This window comes from Bactrocera tryoni, chromosome 2, assembly GCF_016617805.1.
Source record: "Bactrocera tryoni isolate S06 chromosome 2, CSIRO_BtryS06_freeze2, whole genome shotgun sequence".
Taxonomy (NCBI): Eukaryota; Metazoa; Arthropoda; class Insecta; order Diptera; family Tephritidae; genus Bactrocera; species Bactrocera tryoni.
The window spans coordinates 47,180,934-47,198,499 of NC_052500.1; the positions used below are offsets into that span (position 1 = coordinate 47,180,934).

General features: G+C 32.2%; 1 protein-coding gene across 4 annotated transcripts; it reads left to right on the plus strand.

The window, feature by feature from the left end:
• The first annotated feature begins 386 nt into the window (after positions 1 to 386).
• Positions 387 to 15,582, plus strand: LOC120769148 (lipase member H-A). 4 transcript variants are annotated; one of them, XM_040096024.1, is made up of 9 exons: positions 387 to 539; positions 747 to 903; positions 6,387 to 6,419; positions 9,162 to 9,228; positions 13,546 to 13,795; positions 13,861 to 14,018; positions 14,485 to 14,699; positions 15,083 to 15,251; positions 15,325 to 15,582. In XM_040096024.1, exons 3-9 carry the CDS (start codon positions 6,392 to 6,394, stop codon positions 15,464 to 15,466), a joined length of 1,029 nt encoding a protein of 342 aa, XP_039951958.1. In that variant the 5' UTR covers positions 387 to 539; positions 747 to 903; positions 6,387 to 6,391; the 3' UTR covers positions 15,467 to 15,582. The 4 variants fall into 4 exon arrangements, with proteins under 4 accessions (XP_039951958.1, XP_039951959.1, XP_039951957.1 ...); XM_040096025.1 differs by lacking the exon at positions 747 to 903 and adding an exon at positions 4,164 to 4,320; XM_040096023.1 differs by lacking the exon at positions 747 to 903.
• Positions 15,583 to 17,566: the final 1,984 nt, after the last annotated feature.

Sequence of the window (17,566 nt, forward strand, 5' to 3'; positions counted from 1 at the left end):
CTCGATCGAAACACTTTTTTGGAGATTACACAATTACCTTGGATAATAATCCACGCCAAATTTCTTGAATATTGACCATTCAGTTTGTGTAGCAGCTACATATATGTATGTATGTATGTATGTATGTATATGGCGTTCCGATCTGAACAATCAACGAAAAAAATATATATATATTCATTCAATGAAATTTATTATGAAATACTTAGTACCTTTGCATTTCAAAGTCTAAATATTTGATCACCCTACTGTAGATAATATTGACATACTTATTTAGTATATAAAAACGTTTAAATGCTCTCGAGAGAGCTCCAAATATGGAGCAACAAATTCCGGTTGGTTGCCTGCAATAGACATTCGTAATATAATGTGATCAGTGCTTGCTCAAATCTGCGACCGGTAACAACTTGTTGAGCAAACGCGAATATTTAAATTATTGTTGCGCGTAGAGTGGCACACGAAATTGTTTTGTCGTATTTTCAAAGTGAGCAGTGCCCAACATTAGTTAACAAATCTCAGAAAATATATCAAACAATTAACAGGTACTCATACATACATAAATATGTACTCAAGCATACTTCTGCTTGTCGCGTGTATTTAAAAGTTTATTTGTGGAAATAAAACGTTCATTTATGAGAGCGTATAAACTATTTTATATACTTACATATGCATGTATGTATAAGCGTACATACATATGTATTTATTATTAAAGTTTAATATTGCTTTATTGTTATGGAATCATTATGTAGAAACTTATAACAAACCAATTATTAAGTTGCCAAACCGAAAACTGATTAGTTCAGACAGCCTGTTATTGAAACGAATAACTGTGCAAGAATTTCACTGTGAAGTTGTATGTCTGAGCCAAGTTTCCTCTTCGTTGAGAGCTCAAATAAAAGGACACCTGTAAGTTGGTTAGAAACTGTAGCGGCAAGGTTAAGTAAAAATTTAAATTGTCGACAATTGTCGAAAGCCGAGTCAGCTTATTACTTTTAACATATTTTTCACAGTATCAAAATTTTATGGTAATGAACAAAATATTACTGAACTAATGGTTTTTTATTTAGTATGGAATTAAACTTGTGCAAAGTTCATTGTCTTATGAGAATTAAATGCAAAACGTTTCGGCAAAAGACTCTGTACTTCATTGTTTTTATCTACACACATATACATACATACATATGTATGTGTACTTATGCATTTACTGCCGTTGGCAGCTTATTAGAAACGACACCCATTTTGAAGTAAATGATGTTATTTCCCAATAAATCAGGTATATTATTGTATTTTCACTTATTTTACTGAAACCTATGTTAAACTTAAACTCTAATAGTAAAAATTTTCTTTAACATTCGTTTTTGTTTTGAAGATTTTAACAGAAACATGTGGAATAAACGATTTGGGTACGACAACTAATTAGAAATGAAAATATTTTATTAACAAAAAATAAAGATATTACAAAAACTTGCTTACTTTCAGTTAGTATTTTGTATTTTTGTATGGTTATCTATTTTACTTTAATTTTGCTTTAAATCGATTCCGAATTTACGTTATAAGACTCTGACAGCGCATCAATGGTGTAACTTGCGATGCCGTTCTAATTTCATCACAAAGAACATCCATAATTTGGATAATTTTGGTGCATATGGCTCTTTTAGCATCACCCAAAGATGTTCTAGTGGGTTAAAGTCTGGGCTAGACGATTATCACTCCAAAACATTGATAGAATTTTCATTAAAAAACTTTTATGTTAACTTAGACTTATGCTTTGAATTGTTATCTTCCTTATAACTGACAAATTTTCCTCAGCCCATGGCAACATGACATTTTTTAGGATGTCGACGTATTTCTCCTTGTTTAAAATTCCCTTAATCTTATGGAATGGACCAACACCGTTCCAGATAAAACATCCCTACACCGTGATTGATCCTCCACCATACTCAACTACGCGCGGAACAAAGCGTGGATGAAGTTCTTGAATTATTGGACGGCGAATGCACATAACTTCGACCATCAGGACCTAAGCGATTAATTTTTATTACATCGTTCCAAATGACACACCTCCGTTGATTTGTTATCTTAGACCAATAAGAATTGGCAAAGCCTACGCGTCGTTTCTACGAATTTTAGTCAGAAGTGGGTTCCTGCGTGCTGCCCTACCGTGAAGTCCAGATACGACCAAACACCGGGAAATTGTTTTCTTGGATAGTTGGCCATTATATTCGTCTTGATATTTCACGTTTTTGGGACTCTTCGAGAGATAGTGTTAATTCTGCGGTATATTTCTGTTGAAGTTTTTCGGGTTTTTTCTTCGCGTGCAATATTGAAAATAGTTTTAAACTTCTGTATATGCTTAAGGACATTCAAACAATTTTTTTGAGCATTTGACCTTATTCGAAATTTCTTTGCACATCTTTCCAGACCGACAAAGGTCAAAAATGTAGCTGCGAAGGGTAGGTGTACAGCTGCAGCATTTCCTCATTAAAAAACTTAAATAATACATTTTAATATATTTTAAACCATAACTTTGAAACACACCCTTACCAGAAATAAATAATATTATTAATAAAAATTAACGCATTCTTTAAACAACTGTTTCTAATCAGCTGTTGCACTTAATTCACCTCCTATACCGTAACGCATTTACTATTTGGGAAAAATTCAGAGAACTTTAACTTCACAACTACAAAACAGAGTGAATTTAGTAGTAAATAGAGTAATACGAACAATTTTTTTTAGGAATATATCAAACATTTTTATCATTATACTCATCAGCCACCTACAAAAAATGGAGCGTTTCTAATTAGCTGTCAACAGCTGTATGTATATGTACCTACTTTTTATACCATATTTACATATATGTATATCCTCAAGCTGTAAACATAAGAATGTGAGTATATGTGTGTATACATATGTATATGTATATGCATTAGGGTGTCGGTTATTTCCCAAGTTGGCTTTTTTCTTTTGCTAACACCCTCTGAAGTAAAACAGCTCTCTATTTTCAATTTAGTCCGTGACAAAATCATATTCCTCTTCCCATGAACATAATATAAGTAGTTCTAGTTTTATTCGTCACATCGGGTCATGCTATACCTTTTTGGAAAGCTCATTTCACGCGCTAACACGTGTTTGATTGATTGTCGTTTCTTTTAAGTCGTTCGTGAGTTATAGCGTCACAAACATGGAGCAAAATAAGGAGAAAACACGGCTTATTTTACAATACTACTACGATAAAGGCAAAACTGCATCTCAAGCCGCCAATAAAATTTTTGCAGTTTATGGACCCGATACAGTTTCCATTTCCACCGCATAACGATGGTTTCAACGTTTTCGTTCTGGTGTAGAGGTGGTCGAAGATGCGCCACGCTCCGGAAGGCCTGTCGTCCAAAATTGCGATAAAATCGCTGAATTGGTCGAAAGAGACCGGCATAGTAGCAGCCGTAGCATCGGTCAAGAGCTGGGCATGAGTCATCAAAAATTCATTTCAATTTCAATAAAAAAAATTCAATACAAGTACCGCAAGACTTTTTTGACAACCCATTATGATTTTTCGATATCAAACATCATTAAACAAGTAAATCTACAACTTATTATTTTTTCGCACCAACACAAATGACAAGTATATTCTGAAGTTGTAGGCCAAATCCTCTCCATACCGAAAAACGAATATGTGATGTAAAGTTATCCAACAAAGGCCACAAACATAATAATGTGCCTTTGATTAGTGAGATATCACACTCACTAAACGATATACATATGTATGTATGTACGTATGCATGGTATAAAGTCAAAAAATTAATCGCTCCATTTGCAATGAACGATAGTCAGATATATTGAAATCAAATAGTCTCGTCATTTTAATCATTATGTATAACCCTATATACATAAGGTTGCGTGCGCTTAAAAACTCCAAAAATAGGGTTTATACTAATATATACATATATTGCAGTATGTGATTATTTATACATACATACATACATATGTATATATTTATAGGCGCATATGGAAGTGTAATAAAAATACATATGTATTTGTTGTTAAAATCGCATTGCACATTATCAAATGAACATTATGGAATTTAATCTAAAGTTTAGAATAATAAAAAAATTTGCAATTTATTACATTATAACTTTTTTTCGTACGCAAAAAATTGGATTTTTAAGCCTAGGGTTACTTAGTGCCGCAATCAATTGTTCAATATTGTAAAATAGGAATCGGTGCCGCCGTAAAAAGTTCTTCAGACGCACTCGCCAAATATTAGAATTTTAGTGTTTCTTATCTATCTACATATATTTGGAAAATCACCGCCGATAACCTGAGGTGAAGTGGATTTGTTTATTATTTATAAACGTATTTATATATTTTTATGTCCATTCATGAGTATGTGAGTATTCAAGCAAATTAATTATCGCACATTTTTTTTGAAATCCTAAAGAATACCTCACATACTATTTTAATCTTCCTTTTAATGAAAAGATAGGGTAACTTATAATTTTACATAACATGTTAATTATCCAAAATATGTATTTATATTTTCTATATTTCTACATTCATAAGGAAAAAAATTAATATAACGGAATGTTGTAGTTAGGAGATACATATGCACGTACATATGTACATACATATATGAGTTGAATAGTGTATATAAACAAGTATGTATATATACATATGCAAATACCAAAAAAAACATTAATACTAATAAATTTGTAAAGTATCGATACCGAGTACTACTGAGATTCAGAACTAAAAAGTTCTTAAGTACCCATTCACATACAACTTTTCTCGCTTTGCGTGGCAGTCCATACTGAAGCAAGGAACGCAAAAAAGAAAGGGTATGCCAGAATGAAGGCTTTCGGAGTTCTTTTTAACAAAAATGGCGACGTTTGCTTTCCAAAGCGTAAAAAGATAAGCGTTGCCCAATATCTTGCTTGGCTTTGCGCCAAAAGTTTTTGTGTGATCGTACGCATACAAAAGCGTACATCGAACTTTTCTGTCAAAACAAATGTCTGACGCAAAGCGTAGCAAAAATCCTATGAGAATTGGCCATGAGAATGCTTAAATTATTAAAATATATCTTTTCCTAAGCACTTTCGGAAGATTTGTTTTACAGATGGGCTATAACTAAACTTCAAATTAAGACGCAAAACTGTGGACTGCAAATTTTCAAAAATAGGTATGCTACCGATTCTGAAAGGTTTAATGTACATATCTGACAAACCACTAGGAAATACAGCCACACATTTAATCGTAAATCCTTCGTTGTTATGTTCAGTGTACAATTTTATTTTTGTTAAAAAAAAATACCAGACCTAAAAGCTTTTAGGCATCAAATTATTGTATATTTACTGTATGGGTATTTGAACATATGTAACTATGTATGTGCTTGCTAGTCAGCAAAATTTCTATTATAGAACTACATTATAATTGAAGCCTAGGGCTAATCTTAAAAAGTAAGGCCTAACCGCAAAACGGCGCGAGTATAAATTTCACAGATGTGACACACAACGAATACTTTCAAAATGAGATTGATAGAAAAAGCTTTCGTCTATAACCTAGTTCACTGGATGATTTAATACCGAAAATGTGCCAAATCACAAAACGAATTATTCCAACTCTTCGATATGTAGTTACGGAGGGAAGGTAAAAATGTTAGAAAACTCATAGAAACTACTCAATATGATTAAGTGAATTGTAATCAATAAAAAACTTAATTCAGAAATTTTCGGTGATATGTACGTTGTTTTGCATTTGTTTTGTATATACTTTTTTGTATACTTTATGCCGAATATGTGGTTGGTGTGTAAGTAATCTTCAAAAGACTACCGTTGAAAGGTGTTGTACACTTTAGTAATTGGAAAAGCTAACTCAATCATTTCATATATTTCTCTTTCCCAAATACATCCTAAATAACGATTTCCGACTTTCCTGATGTTTTAAAGCCGTTTATGTTGGTCAGTGTACTTCCTGATATTGACCGTAGTCTAATCCTCGTACCCCTAATATAATGATGTTAATTACGATTGTCTGGTTGACTTTTTGCTTATTTGCTTAATATATTAAATTTAGCTACCAACACCTGAAAGTATTTCTCCGGCTTTGATCCTAGCAAATTGCGAGGAGTAAAAAATGTTCGATTGCACTCGAACTTAGCCCTTCCTCACTTTTTTATCATACACTCCCGGAAATAATTCCATTTTGACCATAATTTTGTACGGTTACTTTTTTCATTTTTAATTTCGTTTTATGTAAGATCAGTAAATGAGTGTTGGTTAGAGTACACATTAGATAAATGCTTATCTATAATCACAATTTTATTTAATTTATTATGTATGTAAAATTAGTATTACTTATTATTGTAATTAATTACTTTTTGTTATCTATTTTAGCCACTATGTTCAAAGCTGTAAAAATTAAGTCAAGTAAGTACCTAAAATTATTTATGGAGAATTTTAACTAAAAATTAAAGTAAATTGAACCTTAAACTAATTTCGAAGATCGTAAAGACGGAACTTAGCAAAATAAGCAGTCTGCTGTCGAGTTGATAGTCCGTGAACTGACAGCGATTAACCGTGTCTGCTTGACCATTGACAATTCAAATTCGAAGTACAGTCGACGCTCAGATATTCCAACCACTTTGTTTTTAAGACACAAAAACTATCTAATAAAGAGTAAGGGTCTGCTGTCGAGTTGATATTATTTTCTTGAGAAAAGTGAATCACCGTTCGATCCCGCAAAATTTTTTTTTTTTTTTTTTTAATTTTAGAACTGAACTTAATTTTTCTTTATTAGAAATTTTGTGAAAACAATCATGAAAAATCCGAGATGTCATCTCATTTTGTTTTTAAGTTGTAATGAAGTGGATTATTCTATTCACCAGTAGCACTAATTTATGTAATCCAGCAGTGTTTGCTCCATGTAAGATTGAAAATCGTCCCTTCTGAATTTTATATGGGGGTTCTGTTTTTCGAATGTTTCGCATCTTTTACTGATTTTATTGTTGTATTGTTGTTTACTATTAAAGGGTCAGTAGGGTAATCTTTTTTCAAAAAAAATTTTTTTTTTACATTTTCTGTTCCCTTATACCCTTAGAATTAATGTAGAAACCCACTTTACCATTGGAAAGTTTCGAAAAAGGCCCAAAAATAATAATATCGCTCGACGTTCGGAGCGCTCGGAGTGCACACCTGGCACTTTAAACGCGTTTTTCTCAAAACACACTTTTTTAAACTGGCGGACATGATGCCGGTCAAACTACCCAACCGATTTGCTTATTTTTTTTTAATGTTCACAAAACGCCTGGCTATCGTCCCTATTTCATAATTCATAATTTTTTATAATTTATTGACAATGTTATGATAATATTTATGTAAAAAAACATGGGAAAAATTAAAAAAAAAACGTTAATTACTTTTTTATTTATTTGCATTTTTTCATGATTCTAGTAAGGACGATAACCATTCACGTCCTTTTTAAGAATAAATTGGGTTTTTGTGTTTCCGATGATCCAAACATGAGAAATCGTGTCCGCCAGTGAAAAAACGCATCTCATTCAAATGTAGATACATCAGTGCGACGACGAATAGCAAATGACATAAATAATGTGGCTATAAACCCCCTTTTAGTTTTATTTTGTACAAACAAAATAATAGTTTGATTATCGATTGTATCAAATACGCGCAGAAATTCAAATTTTCAATTCTGATTCTAATTTATGGAAATTCTAATTACTGAGGTTTCAAACCTCTGAGCGTCCACTGTATTGCTGATGTATTTTTTTATTTGTTGTAAGGTTTGTAAGATAAAATTTAATTGAAAAAGTTTACACCTCAGCCAGAAAAGGTAAGAAATAATTATATTAATGAAGTTTTTATGTATGCTCTTATTTATTTTCTGATCCTGATATACTTGCTCTTAACAATTTTCTTACTCACATTATCATCAAATAAGTACAATATGCAAATTGATGAGATAACATAGCAAAGAATCTGTCAAAATTAAAGTTCAATCTGTAATGATCGTGTGAGTGGAGTAAAGATCAGATATAAAACCTTTTTATAACTCTTTTATTAGCTTCACCTGAATGTTTGTATTTTTGTAGGTTTTTATAGTATGTATATTCTTAACTGTTTTAGTGGCACAGAAACTGAATGTGACTATGACAAAGGAATCAACATTTTGATAGGCACTGCAAAAACATACAAAAAATTGCCTTTAAACAATGCAATTAAAAGCATCAACCGCCATTTAAATAAATCCTTAAAGAAAGTGAAAACACCAGAGGTGGCTAACGGATAAAAAAAACTTAAAACAAACATATAAACAAATGCATATTTAACTAAAAAGTGAAAAATAGACACATTAAAAAAACTAAAAAGTAAACTTTTAAAACTCTTCAAACTAAAATGTAAAAAATTATTCTTAATATAAACTGAGATTAATTATAACCCAAGAATAATTGTATGTATATTATTACTGTGAGAAAAGCGCGATGTGCTTTGTACCATATTTTTCGTATTTCGAGCATGCCATTTTTCACACAATAAAAGAAGCAATTTACGGTCAATATTACTGTCAGTTTATATTAAGAATTATTTTTCACTTTTTAGTCTAAAGTGGTTTAAAAGCGTGTTTCTAGATTTCTAAACTATACTTCTAGTGATTCAAATTATCATCGTTATTTACAAAGAAAGGAAAATTGCCTAGATTTTATACGACAAAATTAGTGCACATATACTAGTTTCCTACTCTTTCTTTCGTAATCAATGTAGTAGTTGAATAAAATAAAAAAATAAGAAAAAACACAATACTATAATAAAAACTTTAATATTCGTGAGATCTATGTATGTATGTATGTTTCATCGAAAAGCCTATATGTATACCCATTTATTAGTTAACTATCGAAGATGATATACAAAAATAATCGTACAGCTGAGCTTGATTTCGCAAAAAGGAATTTTAATCTGAACATGAACAAATACATGGGTGGGTTGAAACTGGGTCGCGTACCAAACGCAGAACGATTAAATTCATAGTTTTTTACCGACAATGTAAAATAAAAATGGGCAATAATGAAGTGACGAAGTGGATACATTTTAAAGTTATTAGTTTCATCAAATATATTTTATAATTAAACGATTCTAATCTTTATACAATTTTCACAGGATTATTAATGGGCTTGAAAACGGCTCATGCGGATCTAACAATTGTGAAGTTAATACACTTTTATGGGTAAGTTTTTAAACTATCGCATCATGTTGCATAGAGCATTATGTGAACAAACTTATTATGTTGTTACTACATATACATACATATAATAGTTCCACTAGCCCCATATATGTACATACATATATACATACATACATACCTAATATAATAATTTTCAATCTTCTGGTTGGATTTGTACCCATATATCGGCCAATATGTTTTCTTAGCAAAATTAGGTATTTTATAATGTTAGGCATGTGATGTCGAAAATGGGTGAAATTTGTCCGTGAATGCCGAATATATTGGTCAAATTATATATTATGCTGACCCAGACGTATTATATTTTACTGAAATTGAGTTGATATATTAAATCAAACATAATATGGTATAATGATATTGACTTGCATAATAAATTTGTTATTAACTCAATTGAAATTTTTTTTTGTGAAAGAATTTATTATAGGAACAGGAATATTCATTTAATTCATTGACATCATACTTTAGATTTATGTATTTAAGTTAAGATTTATAAACATTCAATTTGTCTGAATTATTTTAAAATCCTGGCCAACTCTGGCTCAAGTCCTTACGTGAATACTTTCAAATGAAAAGTTTAAAACCATTTGTCCCTTCTTTCACTAAATGCATTGCTTCACGCAAAAAAACTGTTTTAAAAACGATAACTGTGGTTGTAACAATACATACATAGATGATGTAATGTAAACCATAACTAAGCACTAAAATAGGATATACAGCTGGAATTTGGCACAGAAGATTGCAAGGGGCATCTGTGGGCTGAAAATTTTGAAAATTCTCTAATAGGTTCAATGTAAATATCTTCTAGACCACTATAGCTGCAATAACCAAATTCGGTTAAGATAATTGTTATAAGAACTATTACCAACAGTGTGAAAATGGATGAAATTCCGCCCAATCACCATATAACAGTACTGTTAAAAACTACTTAAAGCGCGATAAATCAATAACTAAATATGCCAGAGACATTAAATTTAACCCTCGAGATGGTTTGAGAGGGCTTCAAAGAAGCCGATGTAAAAATTGGATGACGGGCATGGTACCGCGCACCTTTAGGTAAAATCACATATCTCAGAACCTGCTCGACCGACTTCAACGAAATTTGGTACATAACATTATAATAATTATTTTTTCACATGGACGAAATCGCATTGCAACCACTCTTCTTGCCATATAACACAATTTTAAATTTCATTTGATTTTTTCACCTTATGACCAAAAATTGTTCAAATAAAACAAATCCTGTTTAAGCTCCTAGGTACCGAATATTTGAACCCCAGTACTTATAGTTTACTTTTTACCGCAAATATCGGTCAATGTGTGAGATATATAATTGAAATTCAGGCATAATTTTTTTCAGACAATGGTACATATGTCTGTGTGTCAAAAATGGGTTATGATTTTATACTTCAGATAACAGCCAATTTGTGAGTTATCTCCATACAAATAATAGAGCGTTTTACTGATAACAATGTGTCTTTGTCTTAAATAAACTTGGGCGAAAACCTGACCTAGCCCCCACATAGCAAACATATAACATCCGAGTAACTTTGCTTCATAGAGAACATTTTATTAGTATGTGACATACATACATACATATGTAGTATTGGCAAAAGTATATTTCCCATACACCAATTACATACATATGTATGTATGTATAATGATTTCGTTTTTCGAACAAACCTTTTGTTCGGTCATTGTTTGTATATATGTACAACTGAACTTCCATATTTCAAACATCTATAACTCAATGTTCTCCATAACTTGAACTCTTGAATTGGCAATAGGATACATTTCATACAGATTTCGTTCCATAACTCGAAACCTCTCTAACTCGAAATTTTTTTGTGGATTATGATGATTCGAGTTAGAGAAGTCAACTGTATACATATTTGCTTGGATTTCTATCCTTTGGTTGTGGTTTGCACCTTAAGATATTTCCTTGGCTTTGATTCTTGCAAGTTGAAAGAATTATGCAATTTTCAAAGATAATATTTAATATTACTAATATGTATGAAGGTAGATAAACTTCATTTTATCAATAATCTTTATAAGTTTTAATAATAAAATTTTTAATTCAGCGCAATTCGGCGTACAATATTCTTGTATTTGGAAACTGATTTCTGTCGCCAATATAACTTAATTACTGAGGTTACGAACCAAGTTATTACTAACTTGCCAATTAATTAATTGTTTTGCGAGGTCTATTGTCGGGCTGTTTAACATATCGCGTATTTGGTTGCAGTTCTATTCTATCGTTTTCAACTGAAGCAGTTGTCCCGAAAATATTTGTGTTGATTTTGCAAATTATACCCGCAGTACGGTCAATAAAAACTTCGCCATAAGGATTACAGTTTGAAACATAGTAAGTTTATCTCATCGGCGAACGTATAGTGAGTAACAGAGAGCTGCAACGAGTAATAAATTTTTGTTTATACTTAAGTACTGATCCGTTACTCTGTCTGATTCTGTCAGTTCAGTTCATGTACACGAAGCGCACTGTTTGCCTTCAAATCGGCGATAGAGAACAACTTTGAATCAATAGCGATCAGCTTATACCTGATTTGTTTATGAACGTTCGTATCAGTAGAAAATACTCGAAGTGATGCAAACTCATGCTTCAATGGTTGAAATGATCGACAGAGTTTGCTTTGTATATCATCCCCCAAACACTGATTTACTAGTGCACTTTTGTTCTATTTCAAATACATATGTTTTTATATATATACATGTATGTATGTATATACATATGATATACATATGTATAATGAAAATTCCATACATACATACAAGAAATGTATGTATATATGTATGTACATACGTACTCGACGGAATTTCCATTGTTTACGCATCGAAAATTTGTAACATGTGCACATTTTCAAAGCTGATACATTTTTTGCCACACATGATTCAAATCAGTGCAGCAGAAAATTGTTGTTGTTTGCTGTATTCATAGATTTACCCATAGATTTACTCGTAGATTTACTTATAGTTTACCCAAAGTTTCACTTCAGTTCAAACAATCGTCGCAACGCTATGAACTGACATGATACGATTGCAACCGAAGCCAGCCATACCGCTTACACGATCGTGATTGCCGAAGAACAGATTGTTCGTGTTGCATCAGGTCAATTGACGCTGGCGGTTACTCGAATTGATTAACAATGTTGTCTATGCTGAACTGAATTGATTTGATTGTGTTTTTGGCATGACTGTTTGTTCTGATTTTATCATACTCGTTGCAGCTCTCTGGTGAGTAATAACCAAAAATCCTTGCCGCTTAAATTTTGCATTGTTCAGTGTAATGTTTCGAGTGTTGGAGTTTTAATTTCTTTCTCAGCATTTTACTTAAAATAATATTATTTTTTTGTATTATAAACCCATAATTATGTGTTTAAATTTTTAAATTCTTTAGTAATGAATTGTTTTGACTTTTAATCAAATTGAGATACAAACTATCTTATCTTTTAAATTGGATTAGCCTGAACACAGTGTGCTAAATTTTACTAAAATCGGTTCAGAATTGATAAGAAAATAAAAATTGTAATTGAAATTTGTATTATAGATGAAGTTATTTGAAATATTTAAAATGTCTTGTATTATTAATATATAAAATAATTTATGATAAATACAAACTATTATGAAAAGAAAATATTTGATTTAAAAAACTTTTTGATTTGAAAAAAACACCTTATTTTTTTAGTGGAGTTCTCATCGATGTTATCTAAAAATTCTATTGAGTTCTAATAGAACTCTCATAAACGCATTCAGGATTTCTGACTCTTCTTCAGTATGAACTGAAGATGCTGAAGTAGTTGTTAGAAAAAATTATGATAACTTCTCTATATATTTTCAATCAAAATATGGTCAATTCATCGTAGAGCTCTTGGAGTATTGAAATATTTCGAATCGCATATTTGTGTAATATTGTGTGATCACTTAATTTTCGAAAATTAATTATTATTAATTTTTGTATTCCTTCATCATTCAAACCCTTTTTTGTTACCACATGTATTAAAACGTTTAAGGAAGAAATCGGGTTTAAAATTATGGCATTGTGATCAAATTTAACTGTGCTAAATACTACATTTAAAGTGCAAGAAAACTTGGTAGTTTCGAACATTACCGCTATATGAAAGGTAGAAGTTATCTCAATTTCTCCTCAAATCACTGCATGTGCTTACAGATCAACGAATAATCGTATAAACGAAGTTCAATTCTTTTCATCACTTTGATATGATATATCCATTTCGACGTAATTGAAAACAGTCAACACTAACAATATTTTCAAAAATTATATTACAGCCCAACCTATGCCGACAGCAACATTTTTAATATAGATGACTACAAATCAATGTTAGAAGATTCTAACTTCTCTAAAACAAAGAATACAGTACTATATTTACATGGTTATCTTGAGGACGCGGACATTGAGAGTGTACATGTGATTGTGGATGCGTATCTCCAACGAAACGATGTCAATCTAATTGTATTGGATTGGGGTGAATTAGCCAATGGCAATTATATGTTTGACGCTGTAGTCAATTGTAAGCAGGTAATTGATTTGATTAAAGCAACCGGAGTTTTATTAAAACACAATCAATCCAAAACTAATTAAAGCTTGCATCCGTTTTGGCGAGAAATTTAATTGCCATGTTTGAGATGGGCTTGGACATAGACAAGTTCCATATAGTAGGACATTCACTAGGCGGACAAATGGCTGGCATAATTGGACGAGAAGTATACAGGCGTAACGGCAAAACGAAAAAACTTCCCAGGTATTGCCCGAAGTATTACTGTTATGTAAAAGTATTCAAGTATTTTAAACATTTTTAATGTTGATCTATAATTATTTTTTTGTGAATTGATAATTAACTTAATTCAATCGAAAACTAAACGGTTTGACAAAAATATTTTTTATGGCAAATTTTTATGGGTATTTTTATTAAATTTTTTTTTTGTTTCTAAAAGTATCGGAGTTGATAGCTCGTGATTCCGTAGTTTTATTCTGTAAAAGTAAAATCTTGCAATATTACCAAATTACAACGTTAACGATGCTCTAATGAAAACATCTACAAATCTGCATTTAAAACATCAGCTGAAAATTGCCATTAAATACTAATTTCGAACACTAGAGAGATTAAAATAGAAAGTATACTTAAGACGTAGCAATTGAAAAATCTCCCATTCCCATGTATCGTAGTACATACTCGTAGTATAACTTGTTCTTAAATTTTTTCAAAGGCTTTCTGCATTAGATCCTGCATTTCCTTTATTTTATGGAACGTTCTCGTATCATTTGAGTAAACATGATGCAGATTTTGTTGATGTAATCCATACTGACGCCTGGATATATGGGGCTCCAGTAAGTACTGGGACCGCAGATTTTTGGCCCAATGGTGGTACAACATTACAACCCGGCTGCCCGAAAAGAAATTATAAGCTTCTTTCAGATAACGGTGAGTTATGTTACGTTTCTTATAAGATTATTATATAATTATGTACTTATAACAGAAATGTCCCCGAGTGGCTATTCCGTGGTTAGGGAGCAAGCTTGTGAGATAATTTGAATATTTCACGAAATACGAAAACAAGCCTTTTGAAGAAAAAAATTCCAAGTTGCAAAAAACAAAAATCTATCTAATTTAAAAATTAAATTTAAACACTCCATTTGTCAATTTTTAACTTAAATAATTTTTTTATTCATATTAATGTTTTATTATTGTCATTGAAACGTAAAATATATTTGTTTGAAATGTTAAAATCCCTTAACATAAGTAACTTCTTCATCTCCTGTTTGCCTGGAACATCGTTAATTAATTCGACTTACCGCTTTTTACAGATTTATCTAGTCATCGCCGATCTTGGTGGTTTTGGGCCGAAAGCGTCAAGAAAGAATTCCCATACCATTTTTATGCTGTTAAGGCAAAGAACTGGGCCGATTTTAAAAATGGCAAATACGTCGATAATGAGGAGCAGCGTGTTGTGATGGGTCATGACTGCCCCACGAAGTACATACATATATATTTAATTTCAACAATGTGCAAAGTTTTTTTTTTTAACTATCCCCTTTACATTTTTAAGCATTACTGGAGACTACTATTTACAAACTAATGGCATACAACCTTATGCAAGAGATATGGCTGGCATAACCTATGTTCATCCTGCAAAACTGGTTGGAAACAGTCCCACGGAGAATGAAGGCGTTGAGACGTCGAAAACATAATACTTAGATCTTCTGCTAGTATTAGTATATGTCCAACAATTCTCATTTTGTATAAAATCGTGTAAATATTTTAATGTGTATCATTTAATAACTTTGTTTATGAATATATGTATGTATATCTTCTTCTTCTTAATTGGCGTAGACACCGCTTACGCGATTATAGCCGAGTTAACAACAGCGCGCCAGTCGTTTCTTCTTTTCACTACGTGGCGCCAATTGGATATTCCAAGCGTAGCCAGGTCACCTGGTCCTTCCAACGGTGTGGAGGTCTTCCTCTTCCTCTGCTTCCCCCGGCGGGTACTGCGTCGATTACTTTCAGAGCTGTATTGTTTTCGTCCATCCGGACAACATGACCTAGCCAGCGAAGCCGCTGTCTTTTAATTCGCTGACCTATGTCAATGTCGTCGTATATCTCGTACACCTCATCGTTCCATCGAATACGATATTCGCCGTGGCCAACGCGCAAAGGACCATAAATCTTTCGCAGAACTTTTCTCTCGAAAACTCGCAACGTCGACTCATCAGTTGTTGACATCGTCCAAGCCTCTGCATCATATAGCAGGACGGGAGTTATGAGTGACTTATAGAGTTTGGTTTTTGTTTGTCCAGAGAGGACTTTGCTTCTCAATTGCCCACTCAGTCCGAAGTAGCACCTGTTGGCAAGAGTTATCCTACGTTGGATTTCCGGGCTGACATTGTTGGTGGAGATATTTCGTCTTGCCCTCGTTCACTGTCAGACCCATTTGCCTTACTTCCTTGTCTAGTCTGGAGAAAGCAGAACTAACGGCGCGGGTGTTGAGGCCGATGATACCAATATCATCGGCATACGCCAGCAGCTGTACGCTCTTATAGAAGATTGTACCTGCTCGATTAAGTTCTGCAGCTCGAATTATTTTCTCCAGCAGCAGATTGAAGAAGTCAAAGAAGTCAAGAAGAAACCCCCCTTTCTCTTCCGAGGCTGTTGGTAGTTTTTCGTTGGGTGCGATTTTTACGTGGCGGGTAACAAAATCCAGCGCTCAACCCTATGAAGGGGATGTTTCGCCTTCTCACTTTAGCTCGCCTTCGAACGGATGTTCTTAGGCTACCCAGAGGATACTTGGTCAAAGACCGGAAGTCGTGAGCTGCTTGAGCCATGTGTAAAAGAATCGTTTCTGGTCACTCCCAAAGTATACATACATACTTATGTATGTACATTTCTACATCTTTACGCGAGTTTTGGCATAACTTTTTATATACATAAATCTAACTGTGTCACATTTCAAAAGACCTGGAAATTAAAAAATGTTAATTATTTTTAGTAAGTCGATAATGTTTGCGGTGGTCCGCCTTCAAAGCTACATATGTATATTAAAAACAAATAAAAATGTAAACTTCGGTTGCACCGATGCTATAGTACCCTTCACAAATAAAAAGTTTCCATACAAGAACTTGATTTAGATCTATCAGTTTGTATGGTAGCTTTATTCTATGGTGGTCCGTTCTGAATTTTGTGCGGCTTCTGGGGAAAATGCGAACAAAATTTCGGGTCGATATCTCTGAAACTATTGGACTAGTTACGAAAATTGATAAATGAAAAATCAACACAATAGGGTTTTTATGTTCCTTCGAGAACAAGAACAAGAACATAACATTACTAAAGATTAATCAAATCCCGCCGATATTGAAAGCATATCAATGGATATAATGTTGTAATAAATGTTTCTGAGTAAATACCAAGGAAGTCACGACTACTAAAACTTCAATAAATTGCAAAATTTGCAATAAAAATTAAATTTTCATATTTTAATCCCGGTGTTGGGATAAAAAAATTAGATTTTCATTTTTAAATCTCAAAAAATGATAAATGAAATTTTAATTTTTATGCCAAGATATTTGGGATAAAAAATTGAAAGTTATATTCAATTGAAAAATTTATTTTTTTAATTCTAAAACAATTTTTAATCACATATATGTACATATGTTTAGATTTCATTTCATTTTTTAATCCGATAGTTGGAATTAAAAATAAAAAATTTGGTTTGTGGTAATAAATCCTTTTTTAATTTTTAATCCAGTTGGCAGATTAAATTTTTTTTTTATATTTAATTCGGTATGTGAAAC